Source organism: Crocuta crocuta, unplaced genomic scaffold (genome assembly GCF_008692635.1).
Source record: "Crocuta crocuta isolate KB4526 unplaced genomic scaffold, BGI_CrCroc_1.0 scaffold445, whole genome shotgun sequence".
Taxonomy (NCBI): Eukaryota; Metazoa; Chordata; class Mammalia; order Carnivora; family Hyaenidae; genus Crocuta; species Crocuta crocuta.
The window spans coordinates 3107481-3126326 of record NW_027530847.1 but is presented as its reverse complement, the minus strand read 5'-3'; the positions used below and the strand labels follow the sequence as shown (position 1 = coordinate 3126326).

Genomic DNA, 18846 nt, shown 5'->3' with positions numbered 1-18846 from the left:
TGGTTGGCCCCAGGACATTCCCACTTGACCACATACCTAGGTCTCCCTGGTCAGTTCTGAGTGACCTGGACCTATTGCCAGGAGACAGATCTGCCCTCCAAGGGTGGAGATATTTCTCCTATTGACACAGTGCCAGGAAAAAAACATGATGCCAGCTCTAAAAGCAGCTCTAAAAGCAAATTCCAGAAAGCCAGAAGTCTCATACAAGCCTGGTTGGAAGAGAAGGTACGGTGCCACGTGGATGCGCCAGTCAGGGAGTGTTGCTGACGCTCTTGCTCGGTGCCTCACCGTCTTGTTTGAGTTCACTGAGTTGTAGGAATTGCATGAAGGGTTGGGAAAGCTTGTGCCCTACGGCCAGATTTTTGGGAAAGGCAGACTAGTAGGAAAGATGATTCCTGGAGGCAGTTTGAGAGTTAGAGCCACCTGGGCAGCTGCCTGCCTGCCTTCCTTTCATACGTATTTAAGAAGGACCTCCTGGGTGTCAATTACTGGTCTGGACACTGGGGATACTGGCAAGAATAAGGCAGATAAGGTCCCTGCTCTGATGGAGCTGAGTCTAATGAGAGAGATGGTGAATAAGCTTTTACAGTAGATAATTCCAGAAGACATAATACTATAAAAGACATAAACAGAATGTATGTGCAACCTTATCTCAGCTCAGGCTGCTATAACAAAATAGCACAGACTAGGGGCTTAAACAGCAGGTGTTTATTTCTCGTGGTCCTGGAGGCTGGGAAGTCTGAGACCAGGGTGCCCGTATGCTTGGATTCTGGTGAGAGGTTCTCGAGTTGGGTTCCAATGATCTTCCTGGCTTACTGCCTTTCTGCTGTGTCCTCACATGTTGGGATGAGAACAGGCTCGCTTATAAGGCACCAATCTCATCACGGGGCTCTACCCTTATGATCTCAACTAGACTTAATTGCCTCCCAAATGCCCTGCCTCCAAATATTATCACAGTGGGGGTTGGGACCTCAGCTATGGACTTGGCGGGACACAAGCATTCAGTGCATGAGAGACCTGAAGAAAAAGCCGGAGAGAAAGGTGGTTCTTCATGGTGGCGACATGGAGAGCAGAGGCTCTGAGGCAGGATTAGGCTTAGTATACTCAATGGGCAGACAGAAGACCAGTGTGGCTGGGCTGGAGCAAGTGAGGAGGAGACTAAGAGACTGTGCCATTCATTGTCTTTTGCTGCATAACAAACCATTCCAAAACTTAGTGGTTCAACAGCAGTGTATCAATTATTCCTCAGAGTTCTGTGGGTTGACTGGGCTCATCAAGGCAGTTCTTTTGTTCTTTGATTTCCCATGTTCTCTATAGAATCCCAAGTGTACAAAGTTTCAATCCATGTTACACATTGCATTTCTTGGTATAAGTATCCTTTGGAATACCCACCAGAGATTCCGTGGGAGATTTTTTTAATAAAGTAAAAAACTAAATTTACTCATAACCCACCACCCCTTTAAAAAACACTCTTTGCATTTTGATGTATATACTTACGTTCTCTAGATGCTTTTTTTTAAATTTTTTTTTTTTATTTTTTCTTTTTGAGAGAGAGAGAGCATGTGCCAGCGGGGGAGGGGCAGAGAGAGGGAGACCGAGAATCCCACTGTCAGCACAGAGCTCGAACTCATGAACCACAAGATCCTGAGCTGAGCCAAAGTCCTATGCTTAACTGACTGAGCCCCCCAGGCTCAGCCCCTCCGGATACTTTTATACACATCTACTTACCTATTCAGATTAACTTAAAATGAAATTATTGCATATAGTTTGTAATTGAGTAATGTTTAACTATCATTTCTGAAGAGTAATTGATACCAGTATTTTCCAGGTTAGTAAATCTTGCTGGCAGGATTAGTTCTCAACATAAAAACGTGAGATTTCAAAAAATGGTTACTGTGGTGTATATGTGTATTTATGCCACTGGAGTGTGTGTGTGTGTTATTCATTTACCGGTATAACCACTTTTTTCAGTGCACAGTTCGGTAGCATTCAGTACAGTGAAATGTGCGACCACCACTACTCTCTGTCTCTGGAACTTTCTCCTCCCCCCAGACAGATCCTCTATACCCATTTAACAACTTCTCCCCATTCTTCCACACTTCCATTCCATCCCTCTATTCAGTTTTTCTGTCTTTGAATTTGCCTGTTGTAAGTCTCATGTAAGTAGAATTATATGATATTTGTCTTTTTGTGTCTGGCTTATTTCACTTAGCATAACGTCTTCACATCTCATCTGCGCTGTGGTGTGTATCACCACAGGGATAGTTGGTTGGTGTGAGTACGCTTGACCTCCCCATGCGACTTGGGCTTGCAGCAGTGTATCAGCCAGGTTGTGAGAGGGTGTTTCCAAGGGAATGGATGTTTCAAGACACGGGAAGTAGAAGCTGCTGGCTCCCAAAGCCTGGGCCTGGTGACCGCGACAGTGTCACTCACCTCCTTGCTGTTGAGAGGAGACCTAGAGCCCACCCAGTAAAAGGCGGTTTGAAGAATTGATTTGCCACATAGGCAAGGAGGTTGAAGCGGGCGGGGGTCAAACCGTGCAGGGCTTTGTAGGCGGTGTGATAAGCAGTCTGATAAGAAGCCCGAGTACTTTGTAGGGGTGAGCTGGAGAGTATATATATTTTAAACATTTTCTAAAATAGTGGACACTTGCTCGCTGTAGAAAGTTGGCCTCTGGGGCCTGGGGTATGAGTATAGGGAGAATGGCATTGGAAAGGGTCAGGCTCTTCCTTCGCTCACTGTGTGAGTAAGCAAATTGCTTCCCTTCTCCGGCCAGTGTTCCAACTGTAAAATGAAGGGGGTGAGCAAGTCCGTGGCTTCCATACTGTTCTTCAGAATTCTTAAGTTCCTATAGTGACACGGGGCTGGCAATGCAGAGCCAGCTTGGAGGGACTCTGGCCCCCCCCCACTGCCTTTAACTGGTAATTCTCTTGCATAACAACTAAAAGTTTGGATGGCCACAGATCTAGGTGTGTCAGGCATAATTTAAGCTACATGTTACAGAAAACCCCAAATAACAGCAGATTAACAACATGGAAATGCATTGTTTTCTTTCTTTTTTTAACGTTTTATTTATTTATTTTATTAACGTTTACTTTTGAGGGGGGGCAAGTAGGGGAGGGCAGAGAGAGGGCGGGGTAACAGAGGATCTGAAGCAGGTTCTGTGCTGACAGCAGAGAGCCCAATGTGAAGCTCAAATTCACGAACCATGAAATCGTGACCTGAGCTGAAGTCGGAAGCTGAACCGACTGAGGTCCTCAGGCGCCCCAGAAATGTATTGTTTTCTAAGTAGGAGCAGCACTGGGATATGCAACCCACGGCTAGAAGGCAGCTCCATTGTGTTGTCGGGAATCAGGCTGCCACCTCTGTGCCCAGCCGTCCCAGTACCGGCTTTTATCCTCAGCGTCCCCTCACAGGGCTGGTGAAGCTTTAGCCATAACACCCTTGCCCCAGGCAGCTGGAAGGGAAAAAAGGCAGAAGGGGTCACAGCCTCACCTTTTTAAGGAAACTTTCTAGAAGTCCCATATAACCCTTCTTGCATCTCATTGGCTAGTTCTTAGACACATGGCCTATACCTAGCTGCAAGAAGGACAGAGAAGTCTCCTTATTTGGGGCTGCCGTGTGTCCAGCTAAAAATCGGGTTCTAGGAGAAGGGGATATGAGGTGTTTCTTCCCCACTAAGTCATTTCTGAGAATCCTTTGAGCTCTGCTGCTTCTAAGTCTGGGTCCGCTGGTGGAGGTTTAATTCAATACACATTTATTGCACATCTGCTGTTGGAAGACTGTACCGTCGTGCGGAACCATTCTCCTGGCATGAAGGTAACCAGTATTGGGAGCTCTTAGGAAATTCTGACTGTCACCATCACCACCATTGTCAGCACATTGCAGGAAACCCACCGCGACTGTTTAGAAATTCAACTTCACGTCTGAGAGATTTGGCCACGTTGACCGTGCTAGCTTCTCTTGAAATTTTCCATTTTGCACGAATAAACACAACAGCTGTGGTGGGCACGCCCCTTTCTTCACACCCAACCCGAACACCTCGTTCTGCGAACACCTCCCAACCCTCCAAGACCTGGGGTGCCACTGCCAGGGCTCAGCTCCTACGGGAGGGCTCCCTGTCCCATGTCTCCCTTGCTGCCTCCAGCACACCGCTGTGCTCAACAGCCATCTTCCCTGCTCGCACAGCAGCCCTGAATGCTCTTATTTTCTCCCAGGCTGCACCCTTCCTGAGAGGCCCTAAACGGGTGACATGTAATTGGCAGGTCTGAGACCTGAAGGATGAGGAGCCAGCTGTGCAAAGAGCGGGAGAGAAAGATAGTCCTTCAAGACAGGGACACTGAGAGCAAGGCCCTGCCTCGTTCATGTCCCTGCCTCTTCTGCACTCAGCATGGTGCCCACCGACTGTCCCCCAGGTGTGATCTGGGTGCATAATGGATGCTGTGCATGCAGAAACCCTAGCCTGGTGGGGGATCTCAGTAGAGTAGGGGTGGGGGCTGGAGAACCCCAGAGGTTTACTGCGCCCAGCAATGAGAGCACGTGCCTTGTTCAGCTGGACAGTGGCCAGGCTGAGGGGCTGAGCTAGGGCACTCAGGGCAGGTGGAGCTAGTCAAGCTTTCTTTCCAAACAAGACCCCCTAACGCCCCCTTTCTTTCCAAACAACACTTTCCTCTCTCACTGAAAGTAAATAAGCGTATCATTCTCGGCCTCTCAGTGCTCGGCTGGTCAGAGTCGATGTCCCAGTGGTGCAGCCGTGTGGCAGTCCAGTTCTAAGGAGAGGGGAGGGACCTTCCAAATCCAGAAATCACCAAAGGTCAACTGGAGGCTGTCTCCAAGAGGGCAGAGTGTGCACAGATCCGGATTTATCCTAATGGTCCAACCCCCCTGGGAGCTCACAAACTCTGGCTTTCCTTTTGAAATCTCTTGAGGTGACGTCTGAAAGGAGTTTGGCCAGGGGCCTGGCAGTAGTAGGTGTTTGGCTCATACTCACTTCTTCTTCTGACCCCTGACAGCCTGGCCTGGTCTTTCTGGTAAGAGCCTTGAGTTCTTCCCATCCACTCATTCATTCATTCTAAAGGTATTGATTGTGCTAGGGGTTGGTGATCAGAAACATAAGGCCCAGACCCGGCCTTTGAGGGGCTTGTTGATGGCATTGAGAGAGCTGAGAGTGAGGTGCATAGTTAACTGAGGTTCTGGGGACACTTTGGTGGCTCAGTCGGTTAAGCGTCCAGCTCTTGGTTTTGATTCAGGTCATGATCTCACAGCCCGCATTGGGCTCTGTGCTGATGGCATGGAGTCTGCTTGGGATTCTCTGTCTGTCTGTCTCTGTCTCTGTCTCTCTCTCTCTTTCTCTTTCTCTCTCCTCCTCTCAAAATAAACATTTAAGGGGCACCTGGGTGGTTCAGTCAATTAAGCATCTGATTCTTGGTTTCGGCTCTGGTCATGATCTCATAGTTTGTGAGTCAAACCCCATGTCGGGCTCCACGCTGACAACTCAGAGCCTGCTTAGGATTCTTTGTCTCCCTCTCTCTCTGCCTCTTCCCTACGCTCACTCTCTGTCTCTCTCTCAAAATAAATAAACTTTAAACAATTGGGTGAGCCCCACATCAAGCCATCAGCTCAGAGTCTGCTTCAGGTCCTCTGTCCCCCTCTTTCTGCCCTTCCCCGGCTCACTCACGCTCACTCTCTCTCTCTCTCTCAAAAATAAACATAAAAAAAAAAACCCCAACAACAACACAGATTCTGGAGCAGAACCTGGACTCAAAGCTGGACTCAAATCCCACCTCCACCAATTCCTAGCTGTGTGACCATGGGCCTGTTACTTAACCTTTCTGTTCCTCAATTTCCTCATCTGTAAAAAGAAGAACAATAGTGCTTACTTACCTCACAGGGCTCTTGTGGAATCAAATGAGTTCATACACGTAGAACAATTAGAACATTGCCTGTCACATAATAAGGCTTGATAAATGATTCACATGCACGTAGGTATAAAATTATTATTATAACAAAGAGCCAGGTTGTCAGCAAACACTTGATCGTTGCCTCCTTGGCATAGGCCCTGGACCAGTGTGTGGGACTCGTGGTGAGCAGGACCAGCCAGGCCCCTGCCCTCGTGGGCTGCCATGCAGCAGGGAAGATGGCTGTCGAGCATGTCAGTGTGCCGAAGGCAGCAAGGGAGACGTGGGACAGGGAGCCCTCCCGTAGGAGCTGAGCCCTGGCAGTGGCACCCCAGGTCTTGGAGGGTTGGGAGGTGTTCGCAGAACGAGGTGTTCGGGTTGGGTGTGAAGAAAGGGGCGTGCCCACCACAGCTGTTGTGTTTATTCGTGCAAAATGGAAAATTTCAAGAGAAGCTAGCACGGTCAACGTGGCCAGATCTGTCAGACGTAAAGTTGAATTTCTTAACAGTTGCGGTGGGTTTCACGCAGTGTGCAATGTGATGACAGTGATGGTGACGGAATTTCCTAAGAGCTTTCTATACGCCGAGGATTGTTCTAAATGCTTTGCTTATATTAATCTGTTTAATCTTCTCAAGCGTACTATGACTTAGGAGCTATTTTTAGCCTTATTATACAGATAAGGGAACTGATGTAGAGAATGGTTAAGTCACTTGCCTAAGTTAGTAGGTGGCATAGTCAACATTAGAACAAGGCCGTCTGGCTCGGCAGCCTGTGCCTTTACAATTACACTGTGTAAAAAGCACACAAGATAATACCTTTTTGTACAAATAGTAAAAGTGTAGTCATGCATAGAACCTTCTGGGAAGAGGAAGTAAAGGAGGGAAAGAGGTGACAGGATAGACCTTTTATTTTGGTGTTTCTCTTTTTAAAAAAATCTGAAACACAGCAAAGTATTAATATCTGCTAATTTGGGTTGTGTCTATGTGGGTTGTAAAATTATTCTCTGTGTTTTCCTGTATACTTTGAAATATTTAATAATTTTTCCTTGGGGCTCCTGGGTGGCTCAGTCGGTTAAGCATCTGACTTTGGCTCAGATCATGATCTTGCAGTCTGTGAGTTCGAGCCACGCGTCAGGCTGTGTGCTGATAGCTCAGAGCCTGGAGCCTGCTTCAGATTCTGTGTGTGTCTCTCTCTGCCCCTCCCCTGCTCAAATTCTGTCTCTCTCTGTCTCAAAAGTAAATAAATGTTAAAAAAAATTTTTTTTAATAATTTTTCCTTGAAATTTTTATGGAGGTAATTACAGAGTCACATGTTGTGAGAAATAATACAAAGACAAGAAAACGACAGCAAGAAAAAGAAAGACCACAGAGAGGTCCCAGATACCATCTACACCCAGTTTCCCCCAGTGCTGTGTACAGTAGTTAAGTGTCACAACCGGGATGATGACATTGACATGGCCCACCCACTGTATGCAGGTTTTCCTAGTTTTACTTGTACTTGCTTCTGTACATTCATGTTTGTGTGTACGTTAAGGTCTGTTCAGTTTTACGCAGGTGTTACACACAGGTAGGTTTGCGTGTCCACCACCCCAGTCAGAACACCGGAATGGATCTAACTTCACCAGGGTCCTCTGCATCCATGTCCCTAAAGCCACGCGCATGCGCACATGCACACCCCAGTGCCTCGGAACCACTAATCTCTTCTCCACTTCTGTCCTCTTCTCTGCGTCGTCATTTCAGAAATGTTACATAAACACAGTCACACGGTGTGCAAGATTGAGGGCTCGGCTTTTCTCACGCTGCATAATTCCCTTGAGATCCATCCCAAACAGTTGCCTGTATCGGTAGCTTGTTCCTTGGTATCGCTGGGTCATAGCCCGCGGTGGGATACCCCACCGTTTATTTTAACCTTTCCCCTGTTGGATGTTAGAGCTGTTTCCAGTTTGGGGCTGGTGGGAATAAAGCTGCCGTGAACATTCACGTACTGGTCCATGTGTGGATGTAGGTTTTCGTTTCTTCGGGATAAATGCCCCAGAGTACAGTTGCTGGGGGACATGGTAAGGCATGTCTGGTGTCATAAGAAACTGCCAGACTGTTTCCAGAGTGGCTGTGTCTATTTCATAATTTTAAAAAAAAGGTTTTTGGCTGACAGAGGAAAGGCAGTCCCGGTCGAGGAAGAAACATACACAGGTCTGGTGCTGGAAGTGCACGGAGGCTTGTGGAACGAGCACGGTGGTTCGTGTTGCTAGGAAAGACTCTGGGTTTAGCTGAAGAGGGAAAGCAAGGTCGCTCCTTAGTCAGTCAGCAAACACTTACTGAGTTCTTCCATGTGCCAGACACTGTCCGGCGTATGGAGGCACTGTCTTCCGAAGCCTGTGTCTAGCAGAAAAGACCAAGTGAAATAATTACAAGGTACATAGTTTACAGGGGTGAAGGAGGGCCTTCGGGAGGGCGTGACGTGTGTATCTGCAGACACCCGGTGCTTCCCATGAAGGCAGGGACGCGCCTGTCTTGTTCTCCCCCAGGCCTCAGCACACAGTAGGCAGTCAGCAAATATGTGTGAAATGTGGAGCGGATGTTCTCACGTGGTGTACACATTCCCTGTGAGCGTGTCCTGTCCGCAGCTGCATGTCCCAGTCCCGCCGTGTGGGTAAAAGGGCAGAGGCGCGGTCCAGACACCCCACCCTGGAGTGAATTGCCACACCGCAGATTGGAAGCCAGCATGACATACAAAAGGTTGGAATGCTCTACTGTAAAGTTTTAATTGTTAAACAAGCAAAGACGGTTGTAAATTCCGTGCGGCGGGACAGTATTGCATAGTGTGCCTGTTGTCGCCGCCACGGTTTCTTATCAGCCTGTTGGGGTTTCACAGCCTCTCGCGCTTCTTGCATGTTGGAGGGGCCCCTCCGCAGGGTCTCTGGGGCATGGTGCAACACCGTCCTCTTTCCTGTGGGGGTGGCGGCCAGGCTTCTGTGCGTCCTCCATCTGACTTCCCCTCATTCCGTCTCATGTCTAGATTTTCTCCAAAGGAACATCCAGTGCTCGCCCTACCAGGGGCCCCGGCCCAGTTCCCCGTCCTGGAGGAGCACAGGCCGCTCCAGAAGTACATGGTATGGTCAGACGAGATGGTGAAGACGGGAGAGGCCCACATCCGCGCCCATCTCATCCGGCCCTACGTGGGCATTCACCTGCGCATTGGCTCTGACTGGGTAATTTCTCCCTTCCTCTCCTGGCTGGCTGGCACATGTCCCTGACTAGGGCCCACGCCTGTGCGTGTTGAACACTGAACCCGCTGCCGAGTCCTGGACGGGGCAGAGACATCTCACTCAGCCAAGACCGTGGTACAGTGTTCCAGGATCCTGCTAGAGACACATCAGAAATGTGGCTCCAAAGTGCTTGCTTGCCAGCCCTCATTTTAACAGTTGCCATTTTTGTCCTTATTTTGCAGGTGGGTGAATAAACATCCAGCTAGACTCCCAAGTCAGGCAGTAAGCCAGAGAGAGACCCGCAGCTCAGGAGTCCTCTGGTCCAGCTCAGCATTTAGCCAGTAGATTCTTTGTTGAAAAATAAGCTCTGGAGATTGGGTGGGGCTCCAAAGAAATGCAGATGTCATCCTCCATATTCGGAGGCTGCTTAAATGTGCAGAAACCTCACCAGGTCATCTTCTGTGTGGAAATAACAGAGCAATGTAGACAGTCTCCCTAATTTACACAAGAAGATATATGTATCTTAGAAATGCTCATTGTGGAAGACTTGAAAAATACTGACAAGTATAGAAATTAGATCAAAATTCAGTCAGAGTCTGTTAAGGAAGTACGGGTGACCCTTAAAGAACTTGAGCTTGAAGTGCGCAGGCCCACTGAAATGCACTGCCTTTTTACAGTGCAGTGCTGTACCTGTGTTTTCTTTTCCTTACAGCATTCGTAGTAACTTTTTCTTGTTTCTAGCTTCCTTTATTATAATACAGTACATGGTACATATGACATACAAAATACGTGTTCATTGACTTTGTTATCAGTAAGGCTTTTCGTTTACAATAGGCTATTAGTAGTTAAGTTTGGGGGAAGTCAAGAATTATATGCAGGTTTTTGATAAAAATTATATGCACAGGGTGGGGAGTAGTGTCCTTAACCCGTGTTGTTCAAGGGTCAACTGTAGTCACACATGTATGCCCTTGACTCTCTTCCCGCTCTCCTTCCACAAAGAAAAGGAGCCAAGCTGAGAGTGTCTTGGCCCAGAATATCTTGTGAATAGTTTCAGCCAAACCTTTAAGAAACAGTTTCCATCTTTATGTGCTTAGAACATAAAAAGATATAAGATGCTGTGTTTTATAAAGCTAGCATAGCACTAAAGCAAACTCCGATAAGGTCAATTCAGAAGAGTAGATAGAACCCGTTCTCATAAACCTAGATGCCCAAATTCTAAGTAGGATATTAGCAAGTAAACTCCAGTAACATATTAAAGAGCACATAACATAAGTAAACTTTATCCCAGGAATGTAATTCACTGTATTAGCACCCAAAGAGGAAAAATCATATAACCGTCTCAATAGAGGCCAAGAAAGTATTTGATAAAAGTCAACATTCTTTCATGATTTAAAAAAAAAAAAAAAAGAAGGAAAGAAAGAAAAGAAAAACCTCTTAACCAACCGGGAAAGAAGGGACCCACCTTAACTTGATAAAGGCTATCTCTCCGAAACCCACAGCAAACATGTACTTCACGGGAGCTATCAGAAGTGTTCCCACTGAAGTCAGAAATCAGATAAGGCTGCCCATTATCACCACCACGGCTCACAATTCTACTGGAGTTCCCAGATAATATAGTAAGACTAAGAAAAAAATACTTTGTAAAAAGCCAGTATGCCACTACCTGGCAGTAACGGCTGTTGCTGTTTTGATGCATTTCCCTCTTCTCTCGGTGCTTTTTTTTAAAAAACACAGCTCAGCTTCTATACAGCCTTTCTCCACTTAGTGGCTCTTGCCCCTGGGGTCCAGGGCCAGTTGCAGTCTTTAACCCTGTCCCCCTTCAACACTGCAGAAAAACGCCTGCGCCATGCTGAAGGATGGGACCGCCGGCTCCCACTTCATGGCCTCCCCGCAGTGTGTGGGCTACAGCCGCAGCACGGCGGCCCCTCTCACCATGACCATGTGCCTCCCTGACCTGAAGGAGATCCGACGGGCTGTGAAGCTGTGGGTGGAAGCGCTGAACGCCCGGTCGGTCTACATTGCCACGGATTCTGAGAGTTTCGTGCCCGAGATCCAAGAGCTCTTCAAAGGGGAGGTGTGTGTGGGCCCAGCAGGGGTGCGGCGGGAAGGGAATCAAAGAAAGCGCCAGGGTGGTCCCTCCACATGCTTCATGTCCTCCTGACACTTAGGCGTTTCCACTCTGGCTCCTAGCCTTCCTTCAAATCCCAGCCCAAACCCCGTGACACCTTCTCTCCAGTTCCCCCTGCACTCTTGTAGCTATGTGTCCCTCCTGGAGCTGTCACCGAATGTTGTCACAGCTGCTCTCGAGGTACCGTCTCGTCTGTGTGAGAATAGAAACACGTCCCACTTCTTCCCACTCGTTGTGGCTCCTTGCAGGCAGGATCTGAGGCTGAGTCACTACTCTCTTCCTCAGTGTGTAGAGAAGCCTTGCCGCCACCACTGTCTAGGGCAGCGCTTAAACAGTTGATGCTCAGTGGCTGTTGAATAAGGGCATGAGGAGCGGGCCCTTGGGAGAAGTCCAGTGTGACAGAGACATTAAGAGCTGGACTCTGGAGCCAGAGAGCTGGGGTGCTCCTTGCTATGCAGTCTTGCGCAAGTTCCTTTAGTTCTCTGTACTTCTGTTTCGTTTTCTGTAAGATGGGACTGAGAGTAGCCCTGTCTCCTAGGGTGATTGTGAAGATAAGATGCAAAGAAACTAAAACTGTTCCAGTACAAAACAAGCGCTCAATAGTTAGTCGTCACTGATAATAGGAGTCAGGGTTGATGAATAAAGGGAATGCTCTTTTGTACTTTGTAAATGCTTCAGGAAGCAGTGAATAGTAAATGCTTGGGTGTGTGATTAAGGAGTGGGTTGTACTTGGTGCTCTTCCAGTGGAGAGGAGGTAAGAAGTCTCCCTAAAATGACTCAGTTAACACTAAGCATTCCATAAGATTTTGTGGAATGAATGAAAGCCCTAAATGCCTGCAGAGACCTTCAAAGGTCTGCTCTCCAACAGTGGGAACCCTTGGCTTTATGCGAGGGGCTCCCTTCTCTCTCTTAGTCCAGACACCGGCTGGAGGCCTTGACTTGTAGAGAAGGTGCTAAGTCAACGCACCCTGGCCTCCCTCCCGCCCACCCGCCTTATAGACCATCGGAGCTGGGAGACTTTGGGGCTCCTCTAACAGCGCCTGCGTGTTACAGCTGAGGAAACCAAAGTCCCAAGAAGGGATAGAATTTACCCAGGAGGTCTCAGAGCTAACGATAGTGGGTATGACACGGAGCGGGTAAATTTCAGGGCGTGGGTGGAATTATTCGGGGATTTTGGCCGTGATTATACTCGTATTATTTCTTTGCTACCCTCCAAATAGCGAGATGATGATTTTTGTTAGATCAGAAATCTCTGTCTGACAGCAAAGCACTTTCAGCCCCAGCTCTGCCCACACCCCCATCTCTAGGCTAAGTTGAAGCATTTGGAGAGTCCCAGGGAGTTTTTTTGTGAGTTTTTAGAGTTGGTATATTTGTTCCACCTTAAGCCTCTTGCCATTTTCTGTTTCCTGTCCATGTGCCACTGTTCTTGCCACTGCTGACTCCTCAACCCCTTCGTCTGTGGGCTCAGAGCCCACCCTTGCCCCTCCGTTAGGCTGGGCCACTGCTGAGCTGAGGATGCCAGTAAATAAGATGTGGTCCTGCCCTCCAAGACTCCCAGTCTAGAATCAGTCTAGAATCAGGAAAGGAGACTGCACAGAACTCTAATATATGCTGCAAGAGAGGTCCAAGAGCTTTAGGAGAGGCAGGGGCTCATTCATTCACGTGTCCAGTCACCAGATGTTTATTGAGGCAGGCCTGGCCAGCGGTGACAAGAAGACCCACCACAGCCCAGCCCCATCAAGTTCAGGAGACTGATATTAGTCGGAGTGAAAACTACAAACCGAGATGTGTGCTCCAAAGTAAAGGAATGTAGTTCCGTGAGAGTATAGTGCAGAGGACCCTGGCCTAGATCAGGGTCCACAGAGGTGAGACTGGAGCTGCAGAGCGAGGGTCAAGTAAGAAGTAAGCAGACAAAAAGATGAATGCCTCAACCAGAGGGAGAGTGCATGCAAAGGTCCTGAGGCAGGAGGGACCTGGTCGATAATGGCTGGAGCTCAAAGGGTGATGGGGGAAGATCTGAGAGGTGGAGAGGTGGCTTGGACAGGGCCTTTTAGGCCACAGTCAAGATTTTTCCTTTTCATCTGAAGATCAGGAGGTTGCCATTTAAGGGTGTTCAGCATGGGGTGGAGGGAGGGACAGAGAAAAAGTTTTTCCAGCTGCTCGGTGGTGAACAGACAGAGACAGTGAGGGAGCCCATGAGGAGGTAAGAGATTGTGGTGGCTGGCCCGGGAGTGGTGGTCCATCGAGAGAAGGGGTCACTTTTGGGGAATATCTTGGGGACAGATGGAACAGGACTTTGGGGCTCAGAGGCATCCAGGCATCAGAACAGGATGGGTGGAGCCCTGTTTGATCAGATCGCAGTGTGATGGGGAGAGCCACACCTGCCGGGCTAGGGCTTCCTGAGAGAACGGCGGAACTGGCTGGGCCTTGCACTGAATAGGAAAAAGCTGCTCCAGGCAGAGGGAACCACACTAGTGAAGGCGTAGAGGGTGAATGATGCTGGGTCCAGAGCTGAGGCTGCCGTGGGGGAGGGGTGTGCCACGTGGGGGTATGCTGGGACCGCGTCTGGGCAGCACTGCTGGTGGAACGCCCAGACCCACGTCTGAATCCTCTCTGCACCTCCTTTTGCGTCTGGCACTTCTGTGCAGGGGAAGGAAGAAAGCCGGGGGTATGGCTGCGGGCCTTGGCCAAACTGGCCGCCTCTGCCTGCAGCCACCCTGGTGAGAACGCTCTGCCCTTCCTCCCGCAGGTCAAGGTGGTGAGCCTGAAGCCCGAAGTGGCCCAGATTGACCTGTACATCCTCGGCCAAGCCGACCACTTTATTGGCAACTGTGTCTCCTCCTTTACCGCCTTCGTGAAGCGGGAACGGGACCTCCAGGGGAGGCTGTCCTCTTTCTTCGGCATGGACAAGCCCCCTCAGCTGCGGGATGAGTTCTGACCCTGGCTGGAGCACCTCGCCAGCGTAAGCCGGTCCCCCTGGCCGGGCCTGACAGCCAGCAGTGCTCCCAGCACTGGCTCCCAAGGATGCAAGCTCTTCTCCCTCGCCAGAGACAGAAAGGCACCAGGGGCTCCTGGAGGAGGATTCCGTGTCCCAGGGCACAGGGCTCGCCGGCTCCTGGGCCAGGCACCTCCGCTCCCTGCGTGCCTCCTGCCATTTCTCCTGGGCACTGCTCACACTGGCAGAGCAGTCCCACCTCCATCTTCTGGGCTGCCCGGCTCGGAGCAGCCCGGGGGCTCAACTCTTCTCAGTGACTTTTTTATAGAGACAGAGATACTTATAGTTTTGATATGAGGTCATGACTACCCTAGAACTCTCCCTCATTTTTTTTTTTTTTTTATATTTTTGGGTTGTTTTGTTTTTTGTTTTTTGTTTTTTTTTTCTGAGAGAGAGACAGCATGAGCAGGGGAGGGTCAGAGAGAGAGGGAGACACTGAATCCAAAACAGGCTCCAGGCTCTGAGCTAGCTCTCAGCATAGAGCCTGATGCAGGGCCCTAACCCACGAACCGTGAGATCATGGCCTGAGCTGAAGTCGGATGCTTAACTGACTGAGCCACCCAGGCGCCCCTCTCCCTCATTTTTAAAAATCAGAGAAGTTCATTGCCGTAGGTATCAAAAGTGACCTTGAATGAGGGTGAGGCCAGGGGTGGAGTGGTTGTATATTCCCCTTTCCCAGCTGACCCCCAAAGTAGCCCTTAGACAGGGCCAGAGCCAGTAACCCCTCTTTCGAGTCCATTTCCAGGGTTGGGGGCATGAGCACTCGGCTCCATTCTCAACACTATGCAAATAGAAGTTAGGAATCTTGATGCCGTGCACCCCTCTCCGGAGGCACAGAGCGCTGCCCACACAGCACGTTCCAAGCAAGGAGCATCTGCTGTCAAGCCAGACGACCATGGTGTTGCCCTCAGAGTCTCCTGGTGCCTGGTGCCCTGCCACAAACCTGGCTCCATCGAGATCTTGAAACATGTCCCCCCAGCCTCCCTCCTGCAGCTGGAGCTCTCTGGCCATATTTTCACAAGGGAGTGTTTGCTAAGCCTCTGACCCAGAAGCCATCAGATGTCCAGTTTGCCCCTTCCTGTCCAGTGAAATCTCTGCCAACCCCATGAGGCTTAAAGTATTACATCGTGGGGTGTTTGTTTGTTTGTTTTAACTCTCAGATGCTACAATTGTGATAATCCATGATTCCTAAGATTCTGTGATGTTTTGGCCTTGTGGTCCTAAAATTCACATCTACCCGCTGCTGGTATCTTCCCTGCCGTGTGATTTCCCTTGGCCTTCAGTCCTTGGAAGGTGGAGAAGACTCTGATGAGAGCCAGGCCCAGAGCTCCATGCAGGGCTTCTCCCTTAAATTACCCTTGGGAGGAAACATTGCCTTTGTCAAGGCCAGAGGTTGCAGAGCAACGAGGATCTCAAACACCAAAGGTGGCATTTGCTGCTTGGAGCTGCTGCCCAACTTGCAGCAGAGAAACTAGAGAAAGGGCTTTTGTGTTTTCCCTCCTGGGAAATGTGAGACGTTCTAAATCCTGGGTGGACCCTGAGAGATGGCTTGTCTGTCCAGACTTGTTCCCCAGCTTCACTCAGAACACGCCTGTCGCCATGGGGTCGCCGGGGAGGTGCGGTTCCCTGATGGTTTGGTGTGCTGAATTTGCTCACCGTTCACAGCCTCACACTAGGCACACACTTCGGAGTCTGGGGCCCTCCCTGATGGGCCACCCGGATCACTTTGACTAGCGTCGGCAGTGTTTCTGGATGAGAAGATGCCAGCCTTGTAGTCAGATTCGGTTGTGCTCCACAGGTGAGCACTCTATTCCTCTTTGACCCAGTTGCCTCACCTATAAAAGTGGTGATAAAAACCGACGGGGTTGTGGAAAGCCTCGAATCAGATAAAGCATGTATAAGAGTTGTAAACTGGAAAGAACCAAAGGCACGTATGTGGCTGCTGATTAATTTGATGGCCTGCTGTCGCAACCTAGTCTGTGCCAAGCACTGTGTTTGTTAAGTGCTTTATGGGAAGTTAGCCCCTACTCCACAGCCCTGGGGCCTAGCAACTGTTAATACCCTTCTCTTACTGCACAGGGAAAAACACCACTCAAAAAATTCTCATTTTCTTGAGGCCGCATAGCTGGTGGTGTTAAGTCAGGATCTGACCTCCCAAAGCAATTACCATTAGCTACACACACCCCCTACTGCCACCAGTTCACAGGATGCACTTTATGCCGTCGGGGGCAGGGGGACTCAGGTGGGAGAATGATCAGCCACTTTAGTTCCCACTGGACTCCTGCTATGGGTCTGTCACCGCCAGGAGGTTTTGGGGAGGGAGAAATCACCCAAGAAACAAAGCCTACACGTGGCTTCTAGTTCTTTTCGATAGTTATTTAGTCCAACATTCTTTCATTCAAGTCACCGACTGTGTGCCGGGCTGTGTGCTAGGTACTAGGGGTTCAGCAGAGAATCAGACATTAAAGTCTGTTCTCAAAGGATTTGCCTTGTAGTTAAGTATACGACCCAGTGAACAAATGTACCGGGGAGGTATTGACTAACGGCTGTGAAGAAAAACAAAGGCTACAGGGGAGCTCAGAGAGGGAGCAGTGCTGTTCTGGATGAGTTCAGGTAAAGCCTCTCTCAAGAGCTGCCAGGGAGAAGGACGAAGCCGCTCATTCAGGTATCTGGAGGCAGTGCATTTCAGGCAGAGGAAACAGCAGGGGCGAAGGTCCCGAAGCTGGAATGGCAGGACCAAGGCAGGGAACAGAGCAGTAGATCAGAGCATGCAGGGCCCTATATCCTGGAGGGCACTGGTAAAGCCCGAACGTTCCATTTGGAGAGATGGGGAGCCTTTGCAGGGTTCTGACCAGAGAAGGATCACGATCTGTTTATAGTTTGAAGGACGCTTCTAGCTGCCTGGTGGAATAAAGGTGGGAGGGAGGGTGGGAGCATGGAGACCAGTGTGGGGCTGGTGCCCAGCTACAAGCCAGGTGCTGGGGCTCAGGCAAGGGCCATTGCATCGGAGGTGGTGGGAAGTGGGCAGATACCGGCCATACGAAATTATTTTTAAATTTCAATCTTTTTTATCTTTTTTGAGGTTTTATTTTTAAGTCGTCTCTACACCCAATGTGGGGCTCAAACTTAACAGCCCTGAGATTAAGAGTCGCACACTCTACTGACTGAGCCAGCCAGGTGCCCCATTAAATTTCAGTCTTTTTTAAAGGAGTCTTTGTATATTGTAATAATGCAGTATATACAATTTCATGTTTTGTTTTTCACATAATAGTATATCACATTTTTCCATGTAGGTACACATCCTGAATAAACGTTTTTAATGACAAGATTCCACTGAGGGGTGTCCCATAGTTTAGTGTCCTATTAGGAGAACTTAGTATTTTCTCAACTTTTCACTATTATTATTTGAATAATATTTTTATTTACATGTTTTTTCCTGGATCTAAAGTGTTTAAGATAAANGTTTCCTATTAAGAAAACTTAGTATGTTCCCAACTTTTCACTATTATTATTTGAATAATATTTTTATTTACATGTTTTTTCCTGGATCTAAAGTGTTTAAGATAAATTCCCAGAAATGGAATTTATTTAGTTTATTTAGTTTGTTTATTTTGAGAGAGAATGTGTGAGTAGGGGGAAGGGAGGGAGAGAGAGAGTGAGTGTGTGAGTGGGGGAAGAAAGAGAGAGAGAGAGAATCCCAAGCAGGCTCTGCGCCGTCAGCACACAGCCTGATGCGGGCTTCCAGCGCATGAACCATGAGATCATAATCTGAGCCGAAGTCAAGAGTCAGATGTTTAACCGCTTAACTGACTGAGTCACCCAGGTGCCATGCAGAAATGAATTTTTGATCAAAGACTTAAAGGTAAAAATGTTTATTATGGAAACCCTCAAATTTACATAAAAATTGTGAGTTATGAACTCCCAGATCAACAATTCTCGATATTTCACGGGTCTTGTGTCATTTGCTCTTCCACCCCACGTCCATGTGCTGGAGTCTTTCAAAGAAAATGATTATGTTTTGAAGGGAGGGCCAGTAGAATTTGCTGGGGCACTGAATGAGGGGTAGGAGAGAACCAGAGATCTAGGATACGCTAAGGTTTAGGGCTCAGGCAATGGGAAGGAGTCGTCCCTAATTTATGGACTGGCCTTGAAGGTGGGCTACCTTATCTCCAAGTTTCAGGTGCTGATGGTGATCCTGGCAGTTTCTTAGAGGCGGTCTCCAGAGGTTCCTTAGCTGGTTGACAAGGCAGATTCTGGGGACCCTCCCACCTGAGGAATCAATGTTTTGTAGGTAGTGCCCAGGTATCTGCATCTTTTTTAAAATGCCTATTTTTGAGAGAGAGCAAGGGGGACAGAGGATCCAAAGCAGGCTCTTTACTGACAGCAGAGTGCCTGATGCAAGGCTTGAACCCATAAACCACGAGATCATGACCTGAACGGAAGTTGTACACTGACAGCCACCCAGGTGTCCCCAGATATCTGCATGTTAAGTGCCTACAAATGATTTTGATGCCCAGTGGCCCAAGATCTAATTGGTTAGACCAGCAGTATTGACATCACCTAGGGTGGCTTATTAGCAGTGCAGACTCCCAGGGGCGCCTGGGTAGCTTGGTTGGGTGTT

The 18846-nt window shown here is 48.8% G+C and overlaps 1 protein-coding gene across 2 annotated transcripts in view; it reads left to right on the top strand.

Annotated features, from left to right (window-relative positions):
- The window catches only part of POFUT1 (protein O-fucosyltransferase 1), a 33322-nt gene that overhangs the window by 9730 nt on the left and 4746 nt on the right, over positions 1-18846 (top strand). The window contains exons 5-7 of one of the 2 annotated variants that reach the window (XM_077769340.1): positions 8913-9105; positions 10934-11176; positions 13980-14192. In XM_077769340.1, coding sequence (XP_077625466.1) covers positions 8913-9105; positions 10934-11176; positions 13980-14168 — 625 coding nt within the window. In that variant the 3' untranslated portion in view covers positions 14169-14192. Of the gene's footprint in view, positions 1-8912; positions 9106-10933; positions 11177-13979; positions 17554-18846 lie in introns of those variants that run through there. The other variant, XM_077769339.1, reaches the window with a different exon arrangement.